This window comes from Phasianus colchicus, chromosome 8, assembly GCF_987193195.1.
Source record: "Phasianus colchicus chromosome 8, bPhaCol1.hap1.1, whole genome shotgun sequence".
Classification (NCBI taxonomy): Eukaryota; Metazoa; Chordata; class Aves; order Galliformes; family Phasianidae; genus Phasianus; species Phasianus colchicus.
Genome location: NC_143443.1, coordinates 29051946 through 29063692, shown reverse-complemented (window position 1 = coordinate 29063692; position 11747 = coordinate 29051946). Strand labels below are relative to the sequence as shown.

Below are 11747 nucleotides of genomic sequence, written 5' to 3'. Positions count from 1 at the left end.
TAAAAGTCACAAGATTGTGATGGCATTATTTTAGGATAATAATCTTAACATATGAAAGTACTGAAGCAATCATGCCAGCATAAGAAATAATTATACCATAATTCATAAGTGCATAATTTATCAAAACAATAGAGCAGTCATGGTTAGATGCAACCTAATATTGCTGTATAAGATATAACTACACACTGTACAATCGTTCCTTTTTATAGTTATTTTTACATTTAGTCCTCACCCAAATTAAGCTGAGTACTTCAAGATATGAATGGCATTACAAAATAAACACAAACCACAACAGGGCTTTATTACTGCTACTGCACCACCATGGCATGCAAGTAACTATGTAGTCAACTATAAACAGTAAAATGTCTCCATTTTCCTGAAATAAAAAGAACATGAAAAATACAGATATTATAGTAAACATCAATTATCTTTTTATATCTTTCATATTTACCAAAAAGTCTATCATTACATGAAGAATTTATACCTCTGTATCGCTCTTCTGTACTAGTATGGTGGCAGGTTTGGAGCTGAGAAACTACACTTTCAACAAGCTCATACAAAACTACTAGTTTCATGTTATACTGCTGTCAACGTGCAATGCAGAAATGAGAACATGACATGTCTGCTACCTACTCCCTAGCATTCTCTTACTTTTTTACGTTCATGAATTTGAGTAAATTAAAAGACTGAGGGCCATTAAAACTGTTTGCTAGGTTATCTGTTGTGGTGACCAACAGGCTAAAAGGAAAATCCTTCATCTTTTTTTTCTCTTTCTGAGTACTGATTGTGTGAGGATCCATCCTGGATGTTGAATTTCAGAACCACTGCTGGAAGCAACTTGGATTTCTAAATAATTATTTATTTCAGTTTTGGTGTACAGGCTTTGAAAGAGGCTGAGATGAAATTCTGCAGCTGGGAGAACAAAACCATCAGAAAACCATACTGGTCTATTAAACAAGGGTCAAAGTGCTGACTGGGATTCATTTCTTCTGTTTGGAGGTGAGGACAATTCATAGATACTAGATAGTTTCAATATTGAAATGAGGCTGCTATATTACTGTAGAGTAAAAGAAGCTAGACTCGCAAACTTGGAGACTCTTGGAAAAAATGCCAAACTTGACTGAAGAAGAAACTTCCCCATTCTCAACCAATTTTTCTAATGAGTTAGCTGTCATGGAAGTCCCATGTGAGCTCTGCTGCTTACCTGCTTTGGGCAATGATAAAAGAACACCTAAATCCAAATGTTCCTCCGTAGTTCCTGCTTACTGGAAAGACATCTTAATGCCGATTACAAGGAAAGAACTGTACAATTCTCATTGTTACATGAAGCTATACAAAAATGTCCTTTAGTTTCATGGAACTTGTTTAAATTTCAATTATACAATTTCCCTCTACATTACAAAACAATGTACAGTTTTTCCTAGTTCTGTTCCAGGATTTTCTCTGCTCTGATATGTTCAGGATTAAGAATGCTAGGTATTTTATTTAATGTTTTGTTGATATCAGAATCCATTATTTTTATTAAAGCTTATCAGATATACCTACCATAGCTTTGTTCTGCTTTGGGGTATAGTAGGCTGTGTGACTATAACAGAGTACCTCATATATTCATTCATAGTTTTGCCTCCATAAAAACTGAGGCTGTAGTATAGCTTTCAATGGAAGCCATTTAAAAAGAAAACATTACAGAATATACAATTGCAGTTTTTGAATTTCAGACACAAGTTCCTTGACGTGTTGAAAGATGATGTTTTCTATTTCTGACTCCTGAACTCTTGTCTTTACACTCCGCAGGCTTCTGTTGTGAAATGTCTATCAGTGCACTTGCAATTGCAAGACCTGTAAGACAAATAAAGGGAAAACAACATTTAATGCCCAGCTTTCATAAGACGACTTCCATAGCACTGTGGTGGTTCCTTTTGTGCACAGTTTCTGTATTTTCCCAGAAGGGATTGGCTTTATTTTAGAGTTAGATAACAAGCTCTCACTTTCTGAAATGCTACCTTGTTACAGTGAAGTAAAGGAGAAGGAAAAATGTGCAGTTAAGAGACCAGACTGGGAAGCAGGAAAACTGAATTCCATTTAAGTCTCTTTGATTTTTTTGTGTGATATTAGCTTCACCTTTCTTTGTCAATGTTTTCTATGTTATGTGGACCAGGAGCTCTGACACAGATTTTCTCTGATTAAATATCTGTGCTTTGCATTTACAAATGGATGAAGATATCAAATCTGAAAATAAAAGTAAAATGGAGACCAGAGTTAGTACAAAATATTACTCTTGAATATTTCCCTTTGCAATATATGTGCCTTCCAGCCCAAAGAGCTTTGTATTTACCATGCAGAGAAACATATGAACATCTTTCATAATGCACAAGCTTATGAACAGAGAGTGAAAAGTGATGGTGTCAGTCTGTGGTGAGTCTAAATGTGGTCAACCAGCCAGAGCTGGTTCCAAACTGTGGCTGTCAATATTTCATGAGCTGCTACAATCTTAGCAGAGTATTACAGTGTATTGCAAAGGGTATGGACAGGTATGCCTAGGAAATGAGTAGTATAAGAATTCACACTTCCATTTGATAGTTACTCAAATGCTTAATCAATGGTAGCTCTAAAATTTTTGATTCACAAAGGTGATACTTCAATGAAATGGATTAGGTGTATTCACATCATTCATATGTTGCTCTCCATTATGGCCACAATAAAACTGTGACAGTTATATCTACCAAAGCACATTTAAATATACCCATAATATAGGCAAAGAAGCTGCTGGTTCTCCACAGCACCCAATACATCTTAGTCTCTCAACCATCCTAAAGAATTTGTGCTATTGCATATGGTAACACTATCATTCTTATTTCAGAAATGCTGCAATGATTAATGTGCACACAGCTTTTGAAAATTTATAGCATTATACTGTAAAATGCTACCAACAGCTATCACAGGATATGTAGGAGCCAAGATTAATTAATTCTTTTTTCTCACATACAGACACATTTTCTAGTAGACATAATTTTTGAAATCTTCATGACACCTTTAAAATATCAGATGTGTCTGGTATTAGAAAATTTAATTCTGATGCTTGCTTACACATGATCCTGGGCTTAGGGAGGGAGAATACTAAATGGAATGAATGTTATTAGGAAAACAGGCTTTACATTTTTTATAAGATATTTAAAAATATGCTTGAATGAATGACACTAGCCTCACTTTACATAACACTTAAGAAAACAGAAAAACTATTTTTTTTAAAATCTAGTGCTGTGTACTGGAATACACCGGCATGCTGTTAGAGTTCCATTAAAATCAGGTCACTCCAAAAGATCATTTTTCAAACGTCACACAAATCATCTGATGAAATTCATTTATTGTGTTCTCTAAGCCCTGCATAGTTATCAAAGCAATACAATTAACTGCAGGAACGATTAATTATTTCAGACTGGCGGTCTAAAGGAATTTCATTTACCAAGTCAAGCTGATGCACAGACACTGCAAGCAAACAGAATTTGCATCAAAATACAACAGAAAATTTGATAAAAATGATGCGGTTTAAATATTCATTAAACAAAAACACAACACACACACACACACAGAAAAAATAACAAGCCATTTCACTTTATTTTCCAGATTCTATATCTAAGCAGTGAATGCAAAAACTTTTATATTCATTGAAGCTGGAACTGTAAATCCCGTAGTGCTCTATATCTATTGCCTCTATTCATAAATTAATTCATTTAGCCATCTTTCCCAAATGTCTCCATATAAACATCCTACCTACCACCAAACTGGTATTTTCACAACCAGTACATGGTTCCTGGTTGCTTCTGATAAGATCTTGAACAAGTTGGTAGAAAAAAACAGTGGGACCAGTAAGCGTTCTACACGCAGAATCAATGGATCACCTCTACTAGTAAAAATTTAAGTCTACCTACAGAACCACATCTATTTTTATGCTTAGTTTGTTTTTCTACTAAATGTTATAGAAATAACCTGACCTAGTTCTGTGCAGCTAAAACACTTTCTTGCTTGTTTTATGGATATGTATGGAAAGATCATTATGGAGTGGGCCCAGTCAAATACATCAGTGGAAAGTTTATTTTTATAAGACATAATTGCATCCACAATGAGAGAAATACCACAGAATGCAATATGAACTTGGTTATCGCTAGCAGAACTATTGTCTTCCCTAATGGAAGTTAAATGGTGGTAGTTTATTCTCAAGAAGTAAGTATCTAATCATAAAATTACTGATGTGTGAATTTATTTTATTTTTTTTACAATTACGCAAAACAATTAATAAGTACAGGAATGAAATACAGCACATCAAATGAGATTGCCTCGCAAAGCATGTTCCCAATTTATGTACAAACAGCATTTTAATTCTGCATTTAAACAAAAGCATCAGAAAAAGTCATTCGTTTTGAGATGCTCCCCTCCCAGTCTCTGTAAAAACAGGCGGTACTATATATTTTAATTTTCCAGCAAAACAGCTTCATTAGGCGTGAAAGGTTAATTGCAGGTTTAAGTGCAGTTCAGGGAACAGTGCACGGGTCTGTAGTGAATAGCACAGTCTGCTGCAGGAAGGCTGAGTGCTATAAACTGTTTGCCCCGCTGAAATGTTTTACTACCTCATTTACTAACTGTCTTCTTTTACTGCTTGTATTTGTAGTTCTTCTAAACCTTTAATAGCTACAGTTTTATTTCACTGTAATCAGATTTAAATGGAAATACCCATGCTGGGATGTTTAAATGCTTTTTTTTCTGATTCTATACAGCTACATTTGAACTGATGTAAGGCTACACTATCTCTAAAAGTAGAAAAAACTCCAACATTGAAAAAGTTAGTCTTACATGCTAGCTTGCATATTTAAAACCTTTTTTTTTTTTTCTTCCTCTATTGTTCATTTTAATGAGAAAAGCATTGAGTTATTCCTATTACTTTGTCAAAAATAAGGGAACAAAGAATGACCTCAGATTCATGGTTTGGCAGGTAATTGGAAATGTTTTTTTCAATTTAGATATGTATTATTGGTAGATAATAATTGGATAGATGCCTTCACTTGATTAAATTCTCCATGTTTTCATTGTCACGCAGAATCAGAACATTCACAATGCAGAAGGCAGTAAAATAGCTACAGCTCAAGTAGATCAATGAGAATTGTCTGATATTTTAACCAATATTATAATCATTGCTTAAGGTGACCTTAAATAACGAAAACAAAATGACGGCTACCAAAGCGAGACTTAAAGCTGAAAAAGTAAATCATATAGTATTATTTTAATAGCTTCATTCTTCATCACTCAGCAATGTTTGCATCACTGCTTTTTTGTTGATTCTATAAAAACTTGTTCCTGTACCTGCTCACCTAATAGTGGACAGAGTCTTTTTATTATAAATGATCTGTTATGTCATGTTTTTCCATTGTATAGTATGCATTGCCTCCACTGCCCATGAACACACCAATGGATCTAAACAGCTTGAAGACATTGTGAGCAAGTGGTGAGAATTACAAGCTCGAGTGTCTGACGTAGATGACCACTGCACACAGAGAGCACAACTTCAAGCTTATCTCAATAAAACTACAGGTTACTATGTGGGGAATTTTTATGAGGCCTGTAATTTATTATCATTTCAAGCCTATAAAGATCTTTTTATAAGTACACATCTATGTATTACATGAGTATAAATCACATTTATATACAAAAATACCTTGTGAAAAATGCAGTCTTTTATCATCTACTTCTGAATTTGATGAAATAGATCACATTTACCATAACCTTTGCGGATGCATTCCAGGACAGCATTTATTCTTCACAGGAAACGTATTCAGTCACTACCGTGGTTATAATGGTAGAGGAATATAACTTTCAAAAAGGTCAAAAAGGCAAGTGTTTCTAAGTACCCAACAAAAACATTTCTCTCATTGTATACATGACATTATAGTGAGTCTATTCTTATTCAGTTTAATTTTTTGATTAAAAAATCCATACTGTCTCAAACTTTCTGTATTTTTTCTGTTTTCTTAATAACCAAGCTTTTTTTTTTTTTTTTTTTTTTTCCCAAATGGTCTAACTTGTGATTAATTTTCATGACTGAGAAGCCCACAATACTGTTACACATACATGTGCAATAGAGCAAATCATGAGGGGGGTTAGCCAAAAGGCACATCACGAGGAAACAGAGCAGAAGGAATGGTCCACAGAACATTCTCCTAAGTATGTACAGATATGATACTCAAGTAACTACTTTCTTAAAGAAAAGTTGAATCACATGAAATTCAACGCTGGCCAGAGATGCCATGGAGCTTTAGCCCACAGTATAACTGAGTTCATTTCAGTGTTATAACACCGTCCAGTTCTGCACACAGATCTGAGGGTCCTGATCTAGCTGGTGTGTCTAGACAATACTCGGAGTTCACAGACTTAGTCACAGAGAGCAACCATAAGCAACTGCCAAGAGTAAATATTTGCGTAAACTTTCATACTGCAATGTTTTGATTGAAATGAGAATTTTTTAAAAGAACAAACTGACAGCATCTCAACATCACAGTTTTTCTATGGGCCTCTCTTCTGTTTGCTTCATAGAGACGTATAACACTAGAAGTTAACACTACTCTTACTATGAGAAAGATATATGAAAGAAACAAAACTAACTAGGAAATTACTTTGGGTAAATAACCTCATCATTTCTTTTTCAATGATAATTTTTGCTAGATGGGAAGTCAGCCAAGGGACCAGGACGTACGCTTTTCTTTTCTTATTCATATAACTTAATTAAATAAGTAAAATATGAGACAGTGCTTAAACCACAGCAATAGCAAACTAAATAATGGTAGCATGGATAGCCACACACTAGTAGAGAGGAGATGCTGCGCTCCTTTGTATTACACCCTTGGTATTTAGTAATAACAGTATCTATGAGGGGCTAAGAAACTCCTATTCCCAGAATAGACTTATAAATTACTTGCTGTCATTTTGTGGGAAATGCAGACTATACAATAAGGTATCTTTTGTGAAATGTTCAGCCTTTCCCAAATTTTTCTCATTTTGAAAAGGAAATGGCCCCACATATTTGCATGAAATATTTGTCTTCTGAGGGCTCGGCAGTGATTTTTTGCATGCAGTCAGGCAGTTCTCCCTTCCATTTCAGCGTGACATATCTCCAGTTTAGTCTGTTATCCAGGTCTGCAGAACGTCTGGTGCCTAAAAACTATCCATCCAGCTGGTAGCTGAGACAGCAAGTGCTGATTGGTCTCTTGCTGTGGACAGATGGGGACTGATGATGTGGCCAAGGTGCATGCTGACTCCCCAAGGACAGCTGTCAGGTCAGGGGGTGTATACTCCAGGCTAATCTGCTCCAATGTGAGATAGCTATCAAATCCCTTTGGTGCAGGTTTTGTTTGTTCAATAGGGCAAACAAATACTGTCTTGATGAAGGAGATGTAGCCAGGTGTTGGAGGGACCTCAGTGGTAGGCTGGATTGGTGTAATGCCATTTTGGTTAACTTAAAGCTGCTTTCTCTCACCCACTTGTCTGAACTCAAGGGTCTTGAGATTATAATTAATAAGGTAATAAAATGTAATATAATAACGTATAGTATGATAATATGAGATTATTGCACTTTGTTGGAATGCAACATCACACTCATGTTCCTGCACCAGGTTCAGAGACGGCAGCAGAGAAGAAAGGAGAAATGAGCTTAATAGTAGAAAAGGAAGATCAAAGTCATGGCTGAACTGATGAGAGGTGAACTCTTGTTTGAAACCATGTAAAAATGGTAGGTGGGAATGGTAAGTTATGAAATGTCTTGAACATCAATAATGACATTTGACAGAATAGGAAAAGGAGCATATGAAGCTGCTAAAAATGGGATGCAAAAGAGTCCACAGCGGGCAAGAATACATAGGCAAGACCAGAGGGTAATGTTGTCATTTACATAAATTTGAGGGTAAATAGTGGAAAAACTGAAAAAAAAAAAAAAAGAAAAAGAAATGGAAAATCTCAAGAGAATGAGAAATAAATTACATAAAATTGGACTGTAAATGAAGCTTAGAGTAACTTATCCTGTTGGTGATGGGTAGTCAAATACATGCATTTTTTTTACAAAGGAAACAGGAAATTGAACCACAGATACTTTTTTGAGATCTCTGATACATTACTTTGGAAAAAAATTATCTTTAAATTTGAAAAGGAAACCACACCTTAAGCTGCAATAGTTATAAAGATTACTGGGTACATTATTACATATTTCGCAGATCTTTTTCCTTGGGGCTCTCTGGTAAAACTCGTCACAAATTTGCCCAGTAATATTAAGAATATGATTGACTCCAAAGACAGTGAAAAAAAAAAATTAAAAAAGGAATTGTAGTTGGCTGCTGAGACTGAAGATAAAAGGTTCTTCTCTAAACCTCTTATTGACTCGCTTTAAATAGTAAAATAGGCTTGGGGAATGCTTAAATTTAGACTAGTTGAGTAATATCTCCTAAAGCTGAAATACTTATCAGTACTAAATTTCAATTAATAAAGCAGGCATCACATTTAGTCAGGAAATATGTTCTCACAAAATAACAGAGCCCATAGAATTAAAACTGCTTGATGCTTTTATCTAAGATGTTTTACTTTGGCACTAGAAACAGACAACTAATAAATTGTTACACCATTATTTTATTCTCTCATTATAATTTCTGGACCTTTGACCACAAATGGCAATTACAGAAATCTGAGACCATTCCTAACTATCCCATTGCCTTTCTCAGCATGTCTTGTGTTATATAAGTGCATGGAAAACACTGTTAGCAAATAATATTTTTACATAAAAAATATGCTCAAATTACTATGTAAATAATATTGCATACAATCAGGCTTTGTGTCCTGCATTTCTTGAATATAAGTTGGAATCTCAAACAGGTATATCAGCAGACAAATATATTTATAGTAAAAGGAAAAAGTTGAATTTAGAGGATACATAACATTTTCAGGAAGCTATCAATTAAATACATGAATGGCAAATCACCTGTAACTCACAAAATTTTTGTTATTTTAACTTATTAGCAAAATAAGGTGGATGCTTTTAACTATTAGCTATTAAGAATAGCTAAAAGGAATATTCTGCTTGGAGTGTGTGCAAACTTCATGTCAGTTAATTCCTTAATGCACTCCCACTGCATATTGTACATAGTATTAAAATGAAAGTAATTACACAGGATTCCATCGTGTACAGTAATATTTGAAACATTTGGATTTTTTTTTTCACAAAAACTATTAAATTTTCAGTTTGATTACATCTCCTTTCCATTGAATCATTTATCCCTATGTTATGAAAAACATCTCTATTCTTGTGATGTTTTGCAGCAGTTTAATTTGTTTTCAAGAAAATCACTATAAACTAATTTGCTACTCTGCAAGAATTTGGTGAGATGCATTAATCATGCCAGAATCTAATTTGGTCTTGTAAATCCATTGCTGTAGAAGAGAAAAAGATATACTTGGAGTACTGAAGAAGCACTCTTTAAGCTATACCTTGGTAAATAGAAATGAAATTCAACTTGGTTTTGTTCAGAAGTTGCTATCACAGCAGTGACTTATGTGGGATTAGTTCATGAGCATTACTATTGTAATGAGCCAGGGGAGGTTCAGGTTGGATATTAGGAAAAACAACTCTCAAAGAGTGATTGGGCACAGGCACAGGCTGCCCAGGAGGTGTGGAATCACCATCCCTGCGGATGCTCCACCACCCATGGAGCTTTGGCACTGAGGGACGTGGTTAGGGGCTATAGGGGTGGGTTGGGGTTGGACTTGGGGATCTTAGAAGTCCTTTCCAACCTTAACGATTCTGTAATTTGCTTTGTGAAAGCCTTCTTAAGACCACTATACCTGAGGTTATTCCCACAGCATTATTTTACTCTCTCTACCTTCAGCAATCTCCATTGAATTGAGATCCTGCATGCCAATCAGAGAAAGTTGAAGACATGAGAACTGTAAAAATTTGTGAGCCCCAGTTACATTTTTAAATCTTTTTAAACCACATCCATTCACGCATGTTGGACAGCATAACCACTGTGATGAAAGCTACAGCCTTACTAAACATTCTGAACAGGCTGAACACCTGCAAAACAAAGGTTTACCATTTGTATACACAGAGTGTATTGGATCATACAGTGCTGAGCTATCATTTCATGCAATTAAGAAATCAGAAAACCTGCATACATGTGTGTGAGTGTCTGGAAGAAAAGTGAAAAGTTTCAGGCACAACTGATCAATCAGGGAACAGTTGGATGGAGACAAGGCAGAGAGATTCATGAGGGGTTGCTTCCCTCCAGAGGGGCCTTACTTGCAGAGGGTGATTTAAAGCAGAACTCTTCCTGTCTGTAGAGGAAATCTGGGGTGATTAACTTTGCCAGGTGTAATTCAGCTTTTGTGAATACCTCCCTAATGCTCCATCTGTGTGATAACACATATTGTTAGATTTGCAGTTTTACTACTCTTACACATTTTCCCTCATTGCCGTTTCTCTGCTATGAGGTTTACTGCTCTGATACCAGACCTCTCCTCAAGACCTACCACTCAACCTTAAAGACAATAGGTTTAAGGGCCCAACCGAGGCCAATTCTGCTCCCACTGGAAATAACACAATACTATTTACACTATCATTTACTTTTAAAAGGAAGAAGATTAGAGCAGCAATCTTCAAAGATTCTCTGTGTTGCTATTTCTCATTCTTGCACCTTTATTTTGTAGGTGTTGTTTTGTTGTTTTTTTTTCCACTGACAAAAATTTTATTTAAACCAGAAAGTGATGAATATGTTTGTACAAACAAATGATTACAGTTCACCAGAAATTCAAGAGGGTTCTCAAAAGATTAATCAGAAGCAAGTATGCTATCTGCAGTGCTTTTTCCATAATGAATTCTCACTTTAAGTTCTGCTTTCCAAGGTTGACTTGTTTTCCATTGCCAACATACTGCCGCAATATATCATTGCTCTAACCACTGTTTGGCTTGTAATTTGGTTCTGGCCAAATAACAATACCAGTTTTTCAGTATTCTGCTGTTTTCCACAATTAGACATTCAGTACATTTCCAGCTACCTTGCCAGCAGTCACTCTGACAAAATAAATGATCTAGGAAGTGTAACACAGAGTTAAGTCAACAGGACAGAAAACATGCCTAGAATTTTTGAATTCTAATTCTAACATATTTTGAAATATCACTGAAGAGACAACTTCAGGGTCATTAGCATCCTCAACATAAGGCTGCCTGGCCTGTTAACACCCAAGAATCAGGAAGCTTCTGAAATAAGTAGAAAAATTGGTAAAAGGCTGAAAAGTTCAAGTCATAAAAATTAACAACACCATCACCACAAAAACAACAAAAAAGATTTTAAAGAAACAGCCCTATCAGAATCCTGTGCAGCACTGAAAGAGGATAATTTCTATATCTTCTATACTACCCCAAACATGATGTATTGTAGCTGTTCCAAGCAACATGACAGACATACTTGCAACTGGTTATTGTAAAATGTATGGTAGAAAGATTCCATTTCAAACAGTCTGTTCACCATTGATTACATACCATTGATTTTGAGCAGTCAATATAGATAAATACAAATAAAACAATGCTATCAGAGCTCAGTTTCTTTGCATGACACACGGAGATAGAGCAATTGCCTGGAACTGCAAAATACTCATACCATGCTGGTGTATCACTGAAAATATATTATGTGCCCTAGGCATGCTTCCTGGTCTGGAGAGAA

General features: G+C 35.4%; 1 protein-coding gene across 4 annotated transcripts in view; it reads right to left on the bottom strand.

Annotated features, from left to right (window-relative positions):
* Window positions 1-276: 276 nt before the first annotated feature.
* ATRNL1 (attractin like 1) overlaps window positions 277-11747 on the bottom strand; it is a 425218-nt gene continuing 413747 nt past the window's right edge. For 2 of the 4 annotated variants that reach the window (XM_090145543.1, XM_031597423.2), the window contains one exon: window positions 277-1839. In XM_090145543.1, coding sequence (XP_090001669.1) covers window positions 1715-1839 — 125 coding nt within the window. In that variant the 3' untranslated portion in view covers window positions 277-1714. The remainder of the gene's footprint in view (window positions 1840-11747) is intronic. The other 2 variants (XM_090145545.1, XR_016468857.1) reach the window with 2 other exon arrangements.